The sequence below is a fragment of the Nelumbo nucifera genome, chromosome 3 (genome assembly GCF_055504915.1).
Source record: "Nelumbo nucifera cultivar China Antique chromosome 3, China Antique-T2T, whole genome shotgun sequence".
Classification (NCBI taxonomy): domain Eukaryota; kingdom Viridiplantae; phylum Streptophyta; class Magnoliopsida; order Proteales; family Nelumbonaceae; genus Nelumbo; species Nelumbo nucifera.
Window position 1 is genome coordinate 98,096,823 of NC_142651.1, and position 22,288 is coordinate 98,119,110.

The following is a 22,288-nucleotide window of genomic DNA, read 5'->3' on the forward strand; positions in this document are numbered from 1 at the left end:
CATGCTCTCTTTTATTTAGGTTGTGTTTGGTTTGAAGGAAGAAGTAGGGAAAGGTAGAGTCTTTCTTTCCCTACCTTTTCCTTTGAACCAAACATAGCCTTAGGCAATCAACTTTCATTTTGCAACAAAGACCCCTTTTCATTAGAGTTTCATCAGTTAATTTCGAAAAAAGATTTTTATTCAGTTGTTTAAAATGTTTTCAATCTCTAAGTTATCTTTTTCTAATTTATTTGAATGATTTATGATTTGATTAAATTTTTTAAATATAGCATTGAAGTCCTCTTGGTAGCTCTAGTGGATCCTTGTAGATTTTTTATTGTATTCAATATTTAAATGAAGTGGTAGAGGTTTATTTCTAACATATATAAATTTATTGTGGTTTTCTTTTGGTTTTTCTTGATTTATTGGAGAAAAGAGTGGATAATTTTTATATTTTAAGATGATGAGAAACATTCATGCCAGTGAAATGAATCAAAAGTTAAAAAACAATTTTTTTTTTCTATGCTGGTGAAATAATTCTTGATTTCTTGTTATTTTAGTTGGTTTCGTTTGAAAAAAATAGAGGTATTTTTTGTCACGGTTTAAGAGAAAAGGGTGAGAAAAAGAAATTAACGAAAGCTTAGATGGGCATTTTAATAATTTAATGCATGCTGTCATCCAACTTAATGGTGGGGAGTATTTATTGCAAATTAAAAGTTCGATGGGTCCTTAACACTGATCCCATAGTAGATAGTACCAAGGGGCTTTTGTAATTTACCCTAGTAAAATGAAAGCTCAGTTTGGAAGGAGTGCAAAATTTTATATTTTTGTATTATTTTGTATATATTTGTATTGTACGTATTTGTATTTGTATTCCTTTTAAACTGAGCCGAAGGAAAAAAAAGAAATTTGAAGGAGAAAATAGTGTCAAACAGTGTTTTTAAAATCGGACCGAACTGGAAACTGGTCATCTAACCGGTTTCGTTTCACCCCAAAATTGCTTTTTGGCCAAAAACCATTGATTTGGTCAATGAACCGCTGACTTGGGCAGTTGAATCGGAGTTCACATCTACACCCCCCAAGGGAGCGCCCCACAACGTCCCACAGTACATCTCTGCCATGTATTGGGAACATCACCCGATGATAACATCATCATTTCTGGTGCTATTATTGGGAGATGTTCCCAATATGGAGCAGGGATGTGCTGTGGGACATTGTGGGGCACAGATCTGAACTCGTTGAATCGTCGACTTAGGCAACAGTTTTTGGTCGTTTTTGTTTTTCTAATTTTTTTTTGTCATACCTAGTCAGACTGTTCGACCCGGGAATCAGACCCACAATGGCTCCCCATCTGATCTGGTATTAAAATCCTTGGTGTCGAATTGAAACTAACGATCCACCAATAAAGGTTGTGGCAAGAAAAAGTGAATGCTTTTTTTGTGAAAGGGATTTTTGGACTGCAATCCCCCTCAGAAATCTAATTTGCAACCCCCCCTCCTGCCCATGAATTTGGCATCAATCCACGGGCAGGATTCAGTCCACCCCTAGCCTACTAGTAGCTCCACCTAGGGTTTAACTGAATGGTAAAAACCTTTTTGTGAAAATGCCGTCTAATGCTGCATTTGTCATACTTTAAAAATCACTTGAAGTTGGGATTTACGGAAATTGTTGCACCTAATTCTTTTTCTAGTTCAGAATTCATTCTAAGAATATTCTTTGAAGGCTAAAAATATTTTTTTGGCCGGCACAAGTTGCCATGCCATACTAATCAAACAAATCTCTCATTAATTCTCAAAAAAAGAAAAAAAAAACAGAAGAAAATATAAATGGAGAAACTCAAGAAAAGCATACACATATTTACATTGTTGAACTTCAACTTATAGTAAAGAGAAATTGAAATCCACTATGCATGTGTTTGGTTTCATGGGCATTTACGGATAGGTCATTTATTTGTATTTTTCACTTTAAATGTTTATTTATACTTTTTCACTTTAAACTTTTCCTACTTTTATTGCTTGGTTAGGCTTTACTTTAAACATTTTTTATTTTCCATCTCAGATTAATACTCATTAAAGTGTGTCACTTCAATATTTGGTTTCAAGAAATATTGGAGCGTTGAGGGAAACAAGAGTGACTTTTCCCCAAGTGCCTCATGCACAAAAGTCAAAACATTTCAATTTTCTACCATTTATTTAGTAAACTGTCAAACCAAACATTTGTTTCATTTTATTTTATATGCAACAAATGCCAATGTCTATGTGGTGCTGATGTGATGGCGTTTTTTCAATAAACACCCATAAAACAAAACACAGCCTATAAAAATTGCTACGATAAAATGTAAAATTGGCAAACACTCTCACTCTCACATAAACCTTGAACCCTAATACACCTGAGCTCTCATTCTCAATTTTCTCCATCTTTTTCCAGAAGCCCAAGATACATAAAAGAGAAGAACCCCAACAACATAACACAATGAATTGGGGTCAAATTCATAACCTAAAAGCTGAAAATGGATTGAATTCCACCAGAAACCACTATAAACTTTTGATTTAAGATTTTTTTTTTCTTTTGACATGATACAGGTTGCATGCAACAAGAATTCAAGGCACAACATAATTACACAACAGAAAAATGGCTAAAACTTGGTCCTTGCAATTTACCCTCTATTTAAAGTACAGAGACACCAATTATTAACTTCCCTAAATTAATGCATTTGAGCTATGCTTCTTGACAAGGAATGCTCAGAGCCAAAAATAAATAAATAAAGAAATGAAGTGGGCTCCCTACTTAATAAACTCTGCCGACATTTGGATAAAGTTAGATCCATGTTGGCAACAGTAAAGGCTAAAAAATAAAAAAATAAAAATAAAAACTACTCAGGAGACATTGCAGCATCTCCGTTCCATACCTAGCTTTGAATATTGCAGTTGTACTTCTTGACTTTTTGTTTTGTTTTGTTTTTTTTTTTTTTTTAATTAATTGTTGTTTCTGATCTCTCCAGCAGTCCCAGTGAGGAAACTCTCATGGAAACATGAAACCTTCAGTGACAGTCTCCAAACAAATAGAAGATTGAAGCTGGAAACTCTCATGTAGACCTAAAATAAGAAACATGATCACCTCCAACCAAAGTATGGTGTACTTGGATTTTTCTTGAAATTTCTGTTTGCATGAACTTTTGCCTTTGAGCTTGGGACTGTGGAAAATAAGAACCACCCAAAAAGGTTTTGAAAATTTAGGAAGGGTTACTTATGAAAACATTCTAATCTAAACCCCATATTACAAAGCCTAAAATTGAGGTTTGTGCTTGTGGATTTTAAAAATAGTAATCCTGAAACTTATTCAAACAATGACCTAAAAATTTCAATTAGGAAGAAATAGAGAAACAAATAATATATTTATACTATATATAAAAGTGTGAATGCAATGTGAAACTTTTTCTTAATTAAAATCACCCTCTACTTCTTTATTTAAAAAAGGGTATAAAAGTCATTTTAGTACAGTTTTAATGGCTACTAAAATGTCCATAATTGTGTATTTAGTCCATCTCTAATGGTAAGGTTGAAAATGTAACTTCAATTATTACTTCCCATATCATTTAAAACACTATCGTTAAGTCTTATACTTAAATTATTAACTCTCATTTTCTCTTATTAAATTAGATCCGTGTCAATATTTTTAACAATATAAACCCATATATTTTAAAACTAACACAAAAACAAAATCATTTTGAATCCAAGTGGTGGCTAAGCAATTCAACCATCTGAATCAAATTGATCAACCTACGAAGTCATAGTTAAGTAATAAAAATTTTAAAAACATTGACACATTTATGATATTTTTATTAATCGAATTAAAAATAAGTGTAATAAACAAGAATTATTTTTATTGGTAATGAAAATGAAATAAATAATTTAGAACTGTCCAATTATTTTATTGTTGGGCAAAGATCAATAGTTCAAATTTTAGGTTAAGTATGTTAACCTTTAATGTCATAAATAAATAATAAAAGTTAATAAAATACATAAATTTTGCAAAAAAAAAACATTTAGGCACATATATAATATCATATTAAACAAAAAGTAAGTGTAATATATTAGAAATTTTTTTACACAAAAGTAGAAAAAAAGTTAAAGAAAATTTTGAAAACATCTATAATTTTTTATTTACACTTTTAAAATATTCATTTTTGAATTTAGTTCATATTTAATTATGAGGTTTAAATTGTAAATTGAACTACCAATTTTCCTCCCATTCAATTCTCTCTATTTAAATCTTACATTTTTTTCATAAACGAACAAAAAAGAAAAAGATACACCAAAAATACTAAATATTACAAAAAGAAAAATCTAGCCAAGTAGGCCTATCAATGATACTTGAAACTTCACAACTCGATCCAATTATAACATATTTGAATTAGGTGTTTATGTAATCAGATTTAGATTTTTCAATCCGCATCCAATTAATAATAAAAAACAAAAATAAATATAAAAATGAAAAATAAAAAATACATAAAATTTATAAAAATTTTTGGATACATTATTATTATCATTATCATCAACTGGAACTACCGCGTATCAAACACATACACACTTACTAATATATAAAGAGAGAAAAATTGGGGAGAACTAATTTAAGGCATAATAATTAGTGATTTCTAATATTTCATTTGGGAGTCAAACCCTTGCCACTTGCCGGTTAGTCACAATCTGTATACTAATAACAACTTCGTCGGTGAGTCTGAAATTCAATGAAATCAACATCTCCACAAGCTAGCGTGCTGTGAAAGTGAAAGCAAAGCATTGATTCGGGCCAGCAAATAAAAATGGACTGTTTTAATGAATTTGACCAAGAAAATGGGCTTGAAATGGGAGATATCTGACCACGTCCAAACGAAATGGATTCCATATGCCTAGGGGTGTCAATGGATCGGTTTTGGTTTGGACTCCATTCAAATCAAAATTCATTTGAACGGATTGGATGCATCAATAAGACATATTGAATTTGGACAATTTGGACAAACTGGACAAACCAATATGATATATTGGATTGGACCTGGTCCGTCCATAATGAATTTATATTGGATTGAGCAAATATCTGGTCCATTAATAGAAGATAAGAACATAGGTGTCAATGGACCAGGTTTGAATTGAATCCAATCTCAATTAACAGGAATTTAAACAGATTAGACAGTCTCTGGACTGATCCAAAATATTCATTGGACTGAATTGAAACAGATCTATTTATAATGGACTCACATTGGACTGGACCGGATTAGACCAAATCCAGTCCAATTGTCACCCCTACACATGCCACATGCCTGATTGACCTTCCTTAACAAATAAATTATTACTCTCTCAGTATCTCCTGACTTAGCGTTCTTGGTCCCTCCCTACAAGTTTTGAAGCTTTTTCAAGTCATAGGCAACAACCGCAATTGCGCGTGCTTGAGATGGAATTAATGAGTTAGATCTCCGTGTTTCCTTCACTCGCAATTGCGCATGGTTGAGGACAAATATAAATATATACAGGATAAATATAAATATATACAGTGCAAAATCTTGTATTTTGTATTTGAAAGAGCATAAATACAAATTTGTACAAATATTATATTCCTTCCAAGTTTATAGAGTGCATAAGGCTCAATTTGAAAAGAATATAAATACAACTACATACAGTACAAATATATACAAAATAATACAAAATACAAGGTTTTACACTATACAAACAAGATTCAAAATATCGTTACATATTGGTCGATACGTATTGTATCGGAGCCTTCCCGATACGCCCCTACAGGGGGTGTATCGAGTCAGGTTATGGTTCAGAGGGTATCCGGGACTTAAACCAACTCCTTTGATCTGGTTTTGAAAAATAAATAAATAAAACACAAAAAAAAATCACCGATACCGATGTATCAGCCTGTATCGATATTTTGAATATTGTCTACATATTTATATTTATACTCCTTCCAAATTAAGCCTAAGGAATAAGGTAGTAAGCAAAGCAAAACAGATGCAATACTAAACTAAGTACAAAGTTTGCATCCAGTACAAACAAACAACTTGCTAGGATTAGCATTCTTCATATTAAATAATTAGCTGGCTGAATCATTTAGGATTCCAGGAACTTATTACCTAATGAATCTAAAATCTAGTATATGTTTGGCATCGATGCTGTAGATACAGCACTGGTACCCATTATAGGAAGTCCACATCACTGTCACATCATGTCATCATTGGCAGCAATGAGCTCTAATCTGAACAAACGTCAAATTCGGCATTGCTCCAAACCACGCCTTCTATATTTCCAAGGCATGACTTGGAGCATCATTTTTTTATGAAAAAACGGTTCCAAACATATTAATGTTTCCTGGAATATTATTTTTTCCAACGTGGTGCTGATGTATCACTGTTTTCTGGGGCAACGGCATCAATGCCAAACAGACTCTTAGTCTGCTTTGAATGTCCACTGCATATTCTGCATTAATTGACTTGGTGAAATTAGAGCATCAAACCAAGTATGAGAAAAAAAAAAGTAATAAAAAAAACATAAACATTTACTCAAGGAAGGGGCTTTTCTAATGAATTAGTTAGGGCCATTTGATAACAGCTTTAAGTGCCTGAACTGAACTGAAGTCAAGCTAATTACCATATGCTTCAATATTTTAATGTTTAATTATTTCATTAATAAAACACAAAATAATAAATCATTCAATTCAACCACTTATCAAAGGGGACCATGGTGTGATGAGGCCAGATCTCCCGTCACTAGTGTGACAGAGGAATTAGAAAATTCTTATGATATTGAAGTGGAAATAACATTTCCCTTATATTGAATAAACATAAAGATGATTAATATGTAGAAATGACACTTAATTTCCAAAGCTTTGATAATAAGACTCCGTCTAAAACCACAGATTTACAATATTGCATGTTTATGACATTTAGACATGTTGATGGGCCGGGAAAGGTTGAGCTTTTGCCTAAATTTGAATAGGGTGGGCCTTTGTAAAATATTCATGGGCCAAGCCTGAAGCCCATCCCGTGAAGAGGTCTACTGCCAGTTGCCAGACTCCCTTGAAATGACAACAGTGTTTCGGACTCTCAGTGAAATCACAGCTCAAATGGTGAATCTGTGCACTAGTGATATTTGAAAGGTTTCCTAATCTTGCTAATTTAGGGAAATTCCCTGATAAATTCCTTATTTTTGCCACGTGGAGGAATTTTATGCATAATCTAGAGCATCCATCAGATAGGAATACATGTGTCCACATCAGCATCCTACTCCACATCGTAGTGGGGTTTTTTGCCCAATCAATAATTTGATAATAACCATTCAGCCTTTGATGTTTGGATCCATTTTAGATGTTAGAAAATTGAAATTATAAGTAAATTTATGGAGTACAAATAAGGATTTGTTTGGTTTACAGTCAGAATCAAAATCAAAATCGGAATGGTTTATTCCCATAATCTATTTGATAGGAATGGAAATATGTAGGGTGTTCACGGGTCGGGTTGGGTTGGTTTGAGTCATTTTCTTCAACTGACTCGACTTAGTCCGTTTACTTATTGACTAAACCAAAACTGACCGACCCTGAAGCAAAACTGACCCAAACATGAAGGGTTGGTTTGAGTCGGTTTAGTCAGTTTTTATATTTATTTTAAACTAAAATATCTATTTCTAAGTATCTATTTATATTTAAGTTTATTTCTTTTTAGTTTTTATGCAAAATCAAAATATATATTTAAATCAATTAATTTTTTAATGCAAAACTGATTTTTTTGTCAATATATATTTAAATTTATACAAAACTGAATTAAATATTGTACCATTATATTATATTTGTATTGGTTTTACGTTTTAAATTTTTATCATAAATAATCATTTTATTTCAAAATTCAAATAAAATATATCAACATTTAACATATAAGGTAGGGACTAATTAGTAATTACTTAAACATATAGGATCGGTTCGATTCAGTTTAGTTTCGATTTTCATGTATGAAAACCGAAACCAAACTGCATTGTCCGTTTATTTTCTCATACAAACTAAAACCGACCAATGGGAATGAGATTTCAATTCCATGTAATCAAACCGTTGTAACCGGAATGACCAATTCCAATTCCAGACTTTTATTCCCGCAAACCAAATGGGCCTAATTGGGCCCAGACACAGTAAGTCCGAACCTAACCCAACTTTAAACATTTTAGATTCGGGGTGGTCATAGGCCTTGAAGCCCGAGTCATTAGCGCAAACCTTTCTAACCTAGCTTGCCAAGCACACCCTCAGCCCGAGTCATTATCAGCCAAAGATTTTGTTATTTTTTTTATTAGTTGAAAATATCAAGAAAGAAATCATACCTTTGGACAAGTGGCAAGATTTTCTTGGATTGAAATAGAGTTCAAGAATAAGGGAAAGAGAGGAGGAAACTGCGAGAGTAGTTGCCATTGTTTACACTTCTCTGAATGACCAAAATATCAGATCCTTCACTCTTCCTCTATAAACTACGAATAAAATGCATATGAGAATATACAGGCACAGATAAACATGTATAACGTCAATTGGGCCGGGCTTCTTCCCGGCCCAAGTTGTCGCCTAATGCAAATGTTAAACAAAACGATCTCGTTTTAGAGTTGCAACCAAAAAGAGACATAGGACTTTGATTCTTTCATCAGCAGAAATTTATCCATATTTGAGGTTGGGTGTCTGATACAAAGTTTTTAAAATCGAATCAGACAACAAACCGTTCAGCAATTTGGATTTTGGGTTGAACGGTCGACTGTTTGAATTGAATGAATGTCCCGTTTTAATAAAAAATTAAAAAATGGTCAAAAACTGTTGGATGATTCGAGCAATTTAATTGCTTGAGTTAGCAGTTTGCTGACCAAATCAACATTTTTTGCCAAAAAACGATTCTGGGGAAAAACAGAACCTGTCAGGTCTGATCCGGTTTTGAAAACCATAGTCTGATAAAAACATCAAGGTTCCATGTGGCATATTGTATTGTATCATATCATATGGGCTGCTCCAAGATACACCTGTTTTGAGGATTTTTCAATAACGTATTGTCCCAAGATTAAAATATGACAGAAAATAAATAAAAATAATTTTTTTTTTACTCATTCCATCATTCGAAACACATGTTCATATGTATCGGATGTATCAATATTATGAATTTTGAGACACAAATGCATGGCAATACATAAAATTAAGAGGGTTTTTGCCAACTTGTACCGTTTCGTTTCTTTTCAACAAAAACAACTTTCACATCAGAAAAAACACTTTAAGAATCCAAATCCAATGGTAGGCTAAAGCTAAAGTAAAACTAGCTATAGTTTTCTTCTTATAATTAATTATCTTTTTTTTTTACACTTTAGATGAAGTAAATAAATAAATAAAATAAACACCTAAAAATATAAAGTAAAACTTGATGCTAAATTGAACCGGAATTTTAACTTCTAGAGATGTTCATTGTATGGTCCAAACCGCAAAACCAAACCGAACTAAACTGAATTTGTGATTCGGTTCGATTTATACTTTAAAATGGTTTGACTTGATTTAACATTTATCTAAATTATGGTTTACGGTTTTCAGTTTGATTTATTGGATTTTATAAATCAAATCAAACCTTAAACCATCAAAAAAGAAAGGCAAGATCTGAGAGTGGTAGGGGTGCTATTTGGGTTTTCTAACTATATTAAGCCTAACAGAATCATAAAAGGGCCTAAACTGTATTACAAACCTCAATAAAATGATTGTCTAATTTGGCTTCCATGCCAAAATAATTTCATCTTGTCTGAAAATTTTTAAAATGTAATTTACTAATTTGGTCTGAGTTCTTCAATTTGCACCGATCCATATGATAAACACCCCAAAACACTTCTACCTTTCTCATTTACACTCTTATGTATTTGTAATATTGGCCATGGTTTTTAAGTCGTCGTTGACTTGGATGGTCGGACCATTTGGCCCGAGAACCATCCAAGCAACCGACTCCACTTTACCTCAAATCCAGTCCCTGACCAAAAACCGTTGAATCAATTAACGATCCATTGATTCAGACAGTCAAACCGTCGGCCCATTCAATAGCTTTTTACTGTTTTTTTATATTTTTATTTTTTATCAAATCGGACCATCTGTTCAAACCGAACGATCAAACCGTCAACCCAAAAACTAATAGCCCAAATGGTTTCATCTTTAAATCGCTTTTTAAAACCATACCATTAGCTCAGTTTAAAAAGATTACAAATACAAATATATAAAATACAAAGCCGTATATTTTATATATTTACATATATTGGTATTCATTCCAAACTGAGCCGTTATAAATGAAATTGCATTACAAATAAATGAGACTATCATCAAAGAATCATCTTAATTTGAATTTTTTTTCCATATTAAAACCACGACATGATATTCAGTGAAGCCTTTGGTTGAAAAGCTGTTACAACTTACAATATTGAGATGGAAGCACGTGATGCGTTGCTGTCTTTTCTGTTGATCGGTACTTCCTTGTTCCACATAGATCTGTTACACTGCATGAATGGGAGATCGGATCTGCTCCTCAGATAGGGCGCCTCACAGGCACATCCCACTATGCCTGTGAGATTGTTGTGAGGCGCCCTGTGTGAGGAGCAGATGCGGTCTCCATGAATGGTAAATCAATGCATAGACAAAGTCCATGATTAATTGGCATAAGGATGGAGTCCGACCGGATCTCTGCCCACATCTATTTACATAGTATTGCAGTCGCACATGTTAAATATCTCATCCTCCTATATAATATATGCACAGAGGATGTTTTTAATATACGGAGATAGTGTATTATAGATAGAATTCTTTTACACAGGAGATCCAGAGTCATAAACATGAACTGTTTTTCTTAGTCATATACCAATGGGATTCAAATGTTGTAGCCGTTATGTTTACTTTTTCTTTATCTTAATATAAAGTTTATTCAAATTAAACCTGAATCCCATTTATTAGACTTGGGATTAGATAGGGATTTCATTATTTCAAAATTCAATAATTGAATCAATTTCGAATGTGGCTGGATTTGATCACTGACGTTAGCCTTTATGGGTAAATAAAAGTAAAATGTTTTCATCAACCCAAAATGCTTTAATAAGTAGCAACAGCAATGGTGGCAAACACAACCATAAATGACATAACTAGACTCATTTTATGGTTGTGAAGTAGTAGCAAGGATAAAAAAATCGTTATGTATTGATCGGTCGGTCGATATGTATCATATCGAGCCCTTCTCGATACGCCCCTACAGGGGTTGTATTGGGTCAGTGCCTGGTTCAGAGGGTAGTCGGGACTTAAACCAGTCCCTCTCGAACCAAAATTGTAAAAAAAAAAAACTGGAAGTTAAATAAAAAGGGCGGATACTTTGAACCTTGAGTAGTAGTACTTATTTATGATTGTGGACCAACTTCAAACAGGCTAATGACCCAGTAGTTAAGATGGTTACTATATGTAGATCGCTCAAAAAACGGGAGAAATTAGGGGTGAGCATTATTCGGTTAAAACCGAAAAATCGAATTCAAATTTTCAGTTTTTTTTTGATTAATTTAGTTTGTGTAAATTTCGACTTTCGGTTTTTAGAATTAAAAATTTGATTAATCGAATTAACCAAACTTTATTATATAATATATAATATGCTATATATTTATATATTAATATATTATATATAGTATATTATAATGAAATTCATTTTCATAATATATTATAAATTAATAATGTATAATATATATTATACGTTATAATATACAATATTTTATGTATATAAATGAAATTCTGTTTTAACCAAAAACCGAACCGAAATTTTGATTTCGGTTATTTTAGTTTTCTTGTAATTTAGTTTTGGTTTGGTTTTTACTTTCTTATTTTTGTTTTTAAAATTTCAGTTTATTTACCGAATACTCACCTCTAGGAAAAACAACAGCGACTCTCTATTGTACGACTAGTGCGCCTCAATGACCCATAGGCAGGTGCATCTTGGGTGGATTTGGGTTGAGATTTTATCAAAAATTGAAGGGATTCAGCCTGAAATATGCAATCCAGATCTCCTCTCCACAAGAATCTTGTCCACACCTATCCACAGGACACTACAGCAGTATATTGGGAACATCTCTCCATGAATGGGTAACATGCAAATATATAAGAGGTTCCCAATATACGGTTGTAGCGTGGATAAGATTCTTGTGGATAAGAGATCTGGATTACATATTTCAGGTTCAATTCGTTTACATTTTGACAAAATCTCAACCCAAATCCACCCAAGATGCATGGGTGAGAGGTGTTGTGAGAAAGATCTGGATTTCATATTTCGATGTGTATTGAAAACATCTCCCGTACTTATCATGAGAAAATATTCCCGTATACATAACACGGGTGGGAGGTAGACCTGGCAATTGGGTTGGGTGCATCGGGTTCGGGTTGGATCAAAGTACTTCAGGTTGATTTTGGGTCGGGTTGAGTTCGGGTTGATTGTCAAATGCTAGACCCTAACCCTAAATATTCGAGTTAGGGTTGACCCATGGGTCAATTCGGGTAATCTCAAAAAATAATTGAAATAAAAAATATCAAAATTAAAAAAATTAACCTTAAAATTCCAAATATAAAATAAAAAACTTGAACATTTAACAATTTAAAGAGTAAACAATAAAAAAGTAAAGACTAAATAGAAAAAATTAAAGAATGAAACTTCTAACAATGCATAAATAATCTCAATTAGACTTGACAATCGGATCAACGGGTTGACACATGACCCAATCCAATACAGTTTTTTTCGGGTCGAGTCATTTTTACACTCGGGTAGCAAATATGAGACCCTAACCCTGTTTTTTCGGGTTTGGTTGGATCGGATTCGCGGATTGAATCAATTTTTTGCCAGGTCTAGTGGGAAGTGCTGCGGGACGCCAATCTGATCTCTAATTCTTGTGGGTAGAAGATCAAACACCAAAATAGGAACCCGAAGCAATATTCTAAAATGTTAATTCAGCATAACCAACTACTGTGCTGCAAAAGAAAGTAACATGCGCTGCCCTACTCCTATAATCCCATGTATAGCGACTGACAGGCCCACGTCCTGCGGATTTGCCACGTGTCATCACAATATAGTTGCAGTTTATTTTATACGTCGTCTTCCCATCATTCCTTTATTCCCTGATAGTTTTGAACTTCAAAATTCTTAGCGACATCTCTTTCTCTTTCTGTTGAGCCCAACGGCCCAGTGCCAGTGGAACGTTGCAAATGGGTCGGGTCCCACTCACTCGCACGGGCTTAAGCATGAATCTCGTGTGGGGCTGGCCGGCCGTATCTGCATGTTTTGAACTGTTCCAACTTCTAACTGTCTGATGTCTAAGGCTGTCTGTCGCCTGTTGAAGTGACCTTCTTGCCCCCTACGTATCACCCAATAGAATATAGAATCACGAGGGTAATTGAGTCAATGAAGGTTAACAATAAATAAATGGGTCGCGAGAGACCCCACTGGATCGACCAAGATCCAGACAAAGCTGGGAGAGAAAAAGCGAAATGAATATGATAGGAATAAATGATTTAGATCCCGATTTGAAATTCAAAAATAGAGAGGTTTCGGAGGGAGGAGATAATAATATCAGAATAGTGCAAAAGTGCAGGTAGTTTACAATTCACAGGTGGAACCCAGATCAGCATATGTTTAGTGCACTGTGGGTCCTACGCCTTGTTTTTTTAGTGGGGGCCCATAAGAGGCCTAATAAATCTCCTCCGCTCCTCACTCCTCTGATCCTCTCTCATTTGAATACGTTCTTATTTTGGGCCAGAACTACATCAATAACAGCTTAGTTACGTTTGAGAAATAAGCTCAAATAACTGCTTATTCAAGAAATTCAAATTTTAAACATATTTTTCAAGTGTTTATTCAATAAGTGCTTATTTCCTTTCTATTAATTTTTTCACCAAACATTCAAACATTCATCAATGCCTATATTCCCAAACTCCGCCTTTGTATTTAAAAAAAATAAATAAATAAAGATTTTGATAATAAAAAAAATCGTTCTTTAAAATAATAAAATAAATAAATATTATTGAATATATATGAATATGATCTGTTTAGCATTTGATTTAAAGTAATAAAATAAATAATAGACTTGTTCCAACGAAACGAGACAAGTTAATTCATACAAGACAATTTCTGCCAGGAGGGCATCACATGAGTAAACTTAACGTAATATCCACTCTTTTATTTAATATTTTTGTTTTCTTTTACAAGTTTACAAGTTTACTCTCACCCGTAAAAGGAATAACCGCTGGTGAGTTGGACGAGCAGTGAACTTCCGGTGATCTACAAGTATAAGGAGTTAAGGACGATCAGAGGCCCTGAGGTGGATTTATAGGGAAATTTTCTCGATTGGCCACGTGCCAACTTCTTAATCGGCATGGATTATGGCTGCTTCAGAAATCAACCTCTTCTAGTTTTCCTGATTCTTTCTATCTAATAAAAAGGGATATTATCTAAAATTTATCATGTATTTTTTACATTTTGACCGTTAGTGATCATTAATAAAAGTTGTTGGTGTGAACATTTACATGAGTAAATTATCTTTAAAATGGTCAGTCAACTTTATTAAATATTTTATGATAATATTACCTCAGACCTGGGCTTGGACCCACACTAGACACAAATTTTAGAGCCGGGCTTCAGTCTAATACTTCAAGCCCGGCCTAAGCTGACGTATTTAATAAGGTTAACGGACCATTTTACGGATAATTTTGTCATAAAAATATTTAATAAGGCTGATAATAAAATCTTATCACAGAAGGTGAGTTTTAGACAATAAAATTTAATGACTGGGGGCTCTCTAGATGTTTTGATAAGTTATAATGAATTTAAAAAAAATGTAAAAAAAGTTGTAGTGAATTTTAAATAACACCCCTAATAAAAATAATCGACTTGATTGATTAATGCAAGTTTTCTTCAACAACTTACCACTTGGCAATTTTCTAGAAAATACGAGAAAGGTTGGATCCAAGTAAGGCATTGGATGCTTGTCAACGGCCCAAAGTGCAAATTACTTACCACATGTTTGCGCCAGTGGGACGCGGGAAGGTCTGGTATTTCATTGGTTGTAGGCTGTTGGCCAACTGGAGCGCTGAAGTATGATCCAAGAGTTTGGTTGTCGGCCCATTTGATTAAATTTAGACCCAAATACTACGATACGCTAGTTTAGGATGAGCCCAACAAGTAGGCTGAGGCTGTTACCAATTCTTTGTATTCAAGTTTATAGATCGAATGAAAAATACTCGACTTTGCCTTAAAAAAAGATTAAGGAGTTCAATTGACATCACAAAAAGAATGATGTTTTGAGCGCTAAGGCATATTATTAACCCCTAATGAAGTCATCAATGACAATTGATCAAAAGTTCAGGGCATTATTATCATTTTATAGCTGACTTTGACTGAGTGGGAAAAGACATTGATGACCTCCATGGAAGCCAACGTCTCTCTATGCAATAAGGACAGTTTGGGATTACTAATTTGAAAAATAAGTGTTTGTTTTTTAATAAATGCTCATGACCAAGGATAAGGTTAGGGTTTTAATTCTTTGATCCGAATTAGGCTCGGGTTTTGGCTGACCTGCCCCGCCGGGTCATCATACCTTATATATCTAACAAGTATTCTTGCAATTTTTTTATTTCTAACTTCATATTTAAAAATTTATGATTTATTTACATGTTTTGATATTTTTCTTTTTTTTAAATGAAAAAAGTAACAACTTAGAATCTATAAAATACCTTAGAATCTATAAAACAATTTTCTGACTTAAATCAATGTATATTAGGTCTTCAAAACATGTTAAAATATACATTTGAAATGCTACAAGTTGAGTCGGGTCGAGATAGGGTTAAACCCTATAAGGTCAGGTTGGGTTCATGAATCATGTATTTTTAAGCTGGGTCAGTTTGGGTGCTGGAGGGTTGGGTTAGGGTTTAGGCAAGCTCGTGCCTAACACAACTTGTTGACATCCCTAGTTCAAAGTATCGATAGGATAAGCCCTGTATCGGAGGTATTGTATCATATCTTTGGCTAACTGATACATCTGTTTACATGTGTTTTTAGGGACTCAATTTTTTAATTAATATATATAACTGAAATTTGGAAAAAAAAAACAAAACAAAACAAAGCACATGGTTTAAAGTACAGATACATTTTTGTCGATCCACAAATGTGTATGAATACATTGAACCATGCTCATGACATTTTGGTGAAGAAACACTTATTTCAAACAGGGGCAGAATAGGTATTTTCAAAAATAATGTGGTGGGCCATTACACTCTTATTGAATAAGCACTTAAAAATAAGCCAAAAAAATTAAGCCAATTTTGGGAGTGGTTAAAAATAAGTACTTATTTTGGTTCAGGACCACACCAATAAGCACTTATTGGCATTTGAGAAATGAACCCAAAATAAGTGCTTGTTGTCATAATAAACACTTGTTCAAGAAGCTTAAAATTCCAGCTTAGTCTAAATTATTCAAAATTTTCCTTCCAAAACACTCCATGATTACATTTCAAAATGCTAATATTGCCCTTTGTTGAAAGAACATATGGTTGCTCTATTCAATGAAGCTTTCTTCTCTACTCCTCTTATCAAAGACTTAGTAGTGGTGGTACTGCTTGAACCAAAAGCTCATGCATCCACATTGGTGAACATTCTTCTTGATGTGGCACTCTTAAAATGAGAGTTACATTTGTCTCTTTAATGAATAAGTGCTTATTAGAGAAAAAGACCACCAAATGTGTAATATGATATAAGTGCTTTTTTTTAAATAAATAAGTGTTTATTCGTATAAACCAGGTGTTAAACACAAAATAGTACTTATTCGAATAAGTACTTGTTTTCAAATGCTTATTCAATAAACACTTATTTTCGAATAAGCACTCCCAAACTTGGCCTTAGACTTTTGAATAATAAGTGATGGTGCCATACCTCGACCCCCTCTATTCACCATGTGGACACTGACATGGCTTGAGGTCAAATGATGTCCTCATCTGAGTCAGTAGTGAGGAGGGCTATGTGTTAGAGCTGATGGTTGCACCATCCATGACAACCCCAGATGGAATCAAGGCACATGGTGAGTGGCGGGTCGTTGATGGCCACCCACACTGAGGAGTGCGGAATTGCCCAAGGATTTTGGCCACCAGTAGCACTCAAGTATTTAAAGGCGCTCCTCTCAAGGTATCTCAATCTACCTCTCTTCTAGGGATGGCAATCTTCCTCGTCCCCGAACGAGTACCTAGGCTCCCCGACCCAATGGGGTCGGGTATGGAGAGTGCTTTTAGCGGGGTTGAATATGATTTGAACCCTTGTTCATCACATTCTCTCTCGCTCTACTTCTCCCAACGTGGAAAGAACTATTTTGGAATTCCTTCCAAATATTTTTGGTGTCAGCTAGAGTGGTGGAGGCTTGAAAGCGAACAAGATTTGTTTGGTTTTTGTTTCCAAAGAGAAGGATCATGGAAGGGATGACAGAGGGAATAGGATGTTAAAAGCAACCAAGGATTTGGGTCTCCAACGGGGATTGGGGACGAGGATGGGGGATGATTTGGAAATCGAGGTCAGGGATGGGGAATGTAATCCCCGCCCCATTGCCATTCCTACTCTTTTCCACTCCTTTAACTCTCTAGCCTTCTTGCTTTCTTGCTCTCTAGTTGTTCAGCACAACTCAGATATGATCAACTTGGCCTAACCGACCTCCTCCATCATTTACTGACTTGAGTGTTGGAGTGCCTCTCCCCGAAAAACCTCCTCAGGGTAGAGATGCAAATAGATCAGATCATATTTGAATCATTGTTCATGGCAAATCCGATCGGATCTTATAGGCCATGATCTGAATTTGAATCCTATCGATAAGTCAGATCTTCGGATCTAATTCCATCTTACTTGTTTCTTTAAAAATTAATAAATCATTAAAAGAAAGATAAAATATACCAATTTAAATAAAGAAAAAACAAAAAATACGTCTTTTTTTTAATGTTTTTCATCATATATATACATGGTTTATAAAAAAAATAAATAATATAACAAATTTATAAAAATACAATATAAATAATATATTTATAAATAAATAATTTATTTATTTATTATATATATTTATATGAATAAATATATAAGATATATATCGAATCAGATCTTCTCAGATCGAATAAGGGCGACCTGAATCCAATCCGATTCCCAATTGAATTCTATTATCCGATCCAAAGATCCGAACTAGAATAATCTAAATTCAACCAAATAAGATCAGATCATGCATTCGATCCAGTTGCACCCCTACATCGGGGCCTCTAAAATATTCTTACAGGTCATCCGGTGCATTCTCGGTTCGTTTTGCTCGTTCTCAACACAACTCGTCTAGTATGTAGGATTTATTTGTTATTTGTACTAAACAAACACTTATTCGGAAATTAGGCTCAATTTGAAAAGAGTACAAATATAAATACATACAAAATACAAAGCTTTACACTTACATATTCATTAGTATTAATATTACCAACTGAGCCTTAGAAACGCAAATAAGCACTGGTGTGGTCCCGGCCCAAAACGAATGCTTATTTGAATAATTATCAGAGACAGCATCGGAGATCCCACCATCTCAGATCTGATATGATCCGAACCCCACACTCCAGACAAAGAATTTTCCTATCCTTTCCTTTTTCAGTTTCTTAAGCCAATCGGCACGCTTCACGCGATCATCGTTAAAAGTCCCGATGATCATTATGAGGAACCCCCACATCGATGCTTCTCTCCTTCAACGATGGACTTCTCGATGCGATTTCAATGGCGTTCCCACCGTTGGATTGTCTCGGAATTTTTGGTGGTGTGGGTCCCGATAAGTATCTTTCGAAGGTGGATCCCATTCTTCCTTCTCCAACGGTCACCTACCCAAGCCGCCCTACCGGTCTACGATCCCTCACCCAAATTGTAGTTTTTTCGGTTAAAAGTATGTCGTAGGGAGACTTTTTGGGGGGAATCACAAAATAGACCGGTCAATGAAGAGACTAGAAGGGTATTTCCGGCATATGGAAAATACGTACGGGTTGGCGACGTTGGGTGGGCAGAGGGGTAGGACATACGGAGTGGCATTCACGGATATTTCGACCAAATATAAGGGCCTTTTGTAAAGTTGGAGATAAAGTAAGTAGGCGTTAGAATTTGAAATGGAGGGCCGTTTGTCCAGGAGTTCGAACTTCAAACCCACTTCAAAGCAACAAACAAAATAACGCTTTGGATTTAAAATCTGTTGCGTCTCTTCAGTTGAACTCAAACCCAGATAGATAATAGAGAGAGAGAGAGAGAGAGAGGGGCGGAGAGAGAGGGAGATGACGGGTGTAGTGATGGTTGCGAAAGGTGTTGGTTGCAGAGGAGATGGTGGTGGTGGTGGCAAGGCAACGAGAGGAGCCGAGGACCAGAACCAGCTCTCCCTCGTTGCGTTTCTTGTAGCAGCTATAAGGAAATCCATGGTCGCTTGCCGTGTCGATCGGCAGGAGGATGTCATCTCCACCGTTCACCAGATGGAGATTGGATGGCCGACCAATGTCCGCCACATCACCCATGTCACCTTCGACCGCTTCAACGGATTCCTTGGCCTCCCCGTCGAGTTCGAAGTTGAGATCCCCGGCCGAGTTCCTAGCGCCAGGTCTTTCTTTCTTCTCTCCTTGGATACTCTTGAAAATAGAGCGGTTTGATACTTTGATCTGGGTCATCTTTCTAAAAGGCATGAAAATGAAGCTTGTCCAGTCTTTTTCTTTTTTTTTTTTTTAGAATTGAGATAGATTAGGCAACTCTCAATTGGGTAGCTCATGGAAGTAAAGGAACTCTGGTGATCTCTGAAAACTGGAGTTTCAGTTGACTTTAAATGATTTACTCGTGTAACACTGAGTTTCAGGCGGGTAGCCTGAAAACTGGAGTTTCAGGCTTTCTTCTCTCTCTCTCTCTCTCTCTCTCTCTTTATAATTGTTAATCTTGACAAGGGCCCCTCTGTATCTGTCTCTGTAGTGTTAGCTCGCATGCTTCATGAGCTAATACAAGAGGGCGGATGGAGATGCGAATTGGGTTTAACCTTTTCATGGGGGTACTCATTGTAGTGGTGCATTCTATATAATATAGTGTTCAGGCTTTCTTCTCTCCCTCTCTCTCTCTCTCTCTCTGCAATTGTTAATCTTGGCAAGGGCCCATCTGTATCTGAGTACCACTGTGTTTAGTCTGCTAACTCTGGCTCTCTTTTCTTGCAGTGCAAGTGTCTTCGGGGTATCTCCAGAATCAATGCAGTGTTCTTATGACTCTAAAGGGAATAGTGTCCCGACTATTTTACTGCTAATGCAGGAAAGGTTATACTCACAAGGTGGTCTAAAGGTAAAACTTCGTTCACTCTCCAAGAATGATCGATGTTAATTTAGTTGCAGAGAAAAGTTGAAGTTGTATTGAGTGCTGCTACTAATGTCGAAAGTTATCTATCTTCTTGACGATTCCTTTGATTGGGCTTTGTAGGCTGAAGGAATATTCAGGATAAACCCCGAGAACAGTCAGGAAGAGCATGTCAGGGACCAACTGAACAGGGGTATTGTACCAGAAGACATTGATGTCCACTGTTTAGCGGGGCTGATTAAAGCCTGGTTTCGAGAGCTTCCAGCAGGGGTCTTGGATGAACTCTCCCCTGAAGAAGTTCTCCGGTGCAACACAGAAGAGGAGTGTGTGGAGCTTGTGAAGCAGCTCCCACCAACTCAGACTGCATTACTCAACTGGGCCATTGATCTTATGGCCGATGTCGTTGAGGAAGAGGAATCCAACAAGATGAACGCAAGAAATATTGCAATGGTCTTTGCGCCAAATATGACTCAGGTGTTTGATTAAATTGACAAACTTTAATACTTCCAGTGCAACTCTTGTCACACTTCATGAATGGCTCTGGTGCAATTGATCCTTTCTAATTATCAAAACCTTTTGTTTTTTGTGTGTGTAGATGTCTGATCCATTGACGGCTCTGATGCATGCTGTTCAAGTGATGAACCTGCTCAAGACCCTGATTACAAGAGCTCTGAGGGAACGTGAAGAGAATGCAACAGGAGCGTATTCACCCTTTTCATCTCATTCATCGGATTTGCAAACTGATGATGACTTCAACAGTCAGCAAGAGATGGACACGAGCTGTGAATCGAGGGGACCAGCTTCAGATTACGAGGACCACACCCATTACAGTCAGAGCAGCGCTGATGAATATGAAGATGACCCGCTGAATGAAATTGAGGAATGCTTCTTGAGGCAGTTGGATGAAAACGAAAAGCCCACAAATGATGCCCCTGAAAATTCAGTTGGAGAACATGGAAGCGAGCAAATCAGTCCAAGCAGCTGCTCAGGTTTCAATACAGAATCTGGTTTCTCCTGCTCTGACAGTAAGAATGAGAGTTCAGGCTTGGGTACAAGTGATGGAGAAGACTCAGGGTCAAGTGAAACTTCTATGCAAGAGGCAGCCTACAAACACATCCCTTCAAAAGTATGTGAAAGCAACAGAAGCGGCAGGGACATGGATACGGTGGTTCAGCGGATGGAGTTCTCAAACGGCCCTTCATCCACTAATTGATGTTTCACTTCAAATTCTTACAAGTTGGAAAGCACTGGTTTGCAGGAATTGATTTTGTTTTTATAGAAATTGGAGCGTCTGCAAATTCTACGCAGTGTTGGTCTTTCACCAACGACATTTGGGAGTGCTTTGCATGTGGTAAGGGACCCCTGTTCAGCTCAGGGCTGAACTTGTTGTGTTGTATGTGGTAAGGGACCCCTGTTCAGCTCAGGGCCGAACTTGTTGTGTTGTATGTGTATCATAATTTCTGCTTAAAATCTTTTTGAGTGTGAATGATGATGTTCAGAAACCAAATTCCACATCTCTGTCATATGACACAAAATTGACAAGGTGTGTATCTACAAGGGTAGGGTGCTTTGTCTGTCTGTGCGGACCTGGTTCAGAACTAGGCCAAACTTGAACTTGTCTGTATCATTTGCAAAGGATTGGGGGAATAGTTGAAATTGTATGCTTCTTCTGTCAAACTTGAATTTCTGCTTAAAATCTTTTTGAGTGTGATGTTCAGAAATCAAATTCCACATCTCTGTCATATGACACAAAAATTGACAAGGTGCGTATCTACAAGGGTAGCGTGCTTTGTCTGTCTGTGCGGACCTGGTTCAGAACTAGGCCAAACTTGAACTTGTATGCTTCTTCTGTCAAAGGATTGTGAGGAACTCGAGTTTAGTTCTTGGGCTAAACTT

The 22,288-nt window shown here is 35.7% G+C and overlaps 1 protein-coding gene across 1 annotated transcript; it reads left to right on the forward strand.

The window, feature by feature from the left end:
• The first annotated feature begins 19,239 nt into the window (after positions 1-19,239).
• On the forward strand, positions 19,240-22,082 carry LOC104588422 (rho GTPase-activating protein 2-like). Its single transcript, XM_010246347.3, has 4 exons — positions 19,240-19,664; positions 20,260-20,380; positions 20,516-20,866; positions 20,988-22,082. The coding sequence occupies exons 1-4, from the start codon at positions 19,348-19,350 to the stop codon at positions 21,603-21,605; spliced, it is 1,407 nt and encodes a 468-aa protein (XP_010244649.1). The 5' UTR covers positions 19,240-19,347; the 3' UTR covers positions 21,606-22,082.
• The last annotated feature ends 206 nt before the right edge of the window (positions 22,083-22,288 follow it).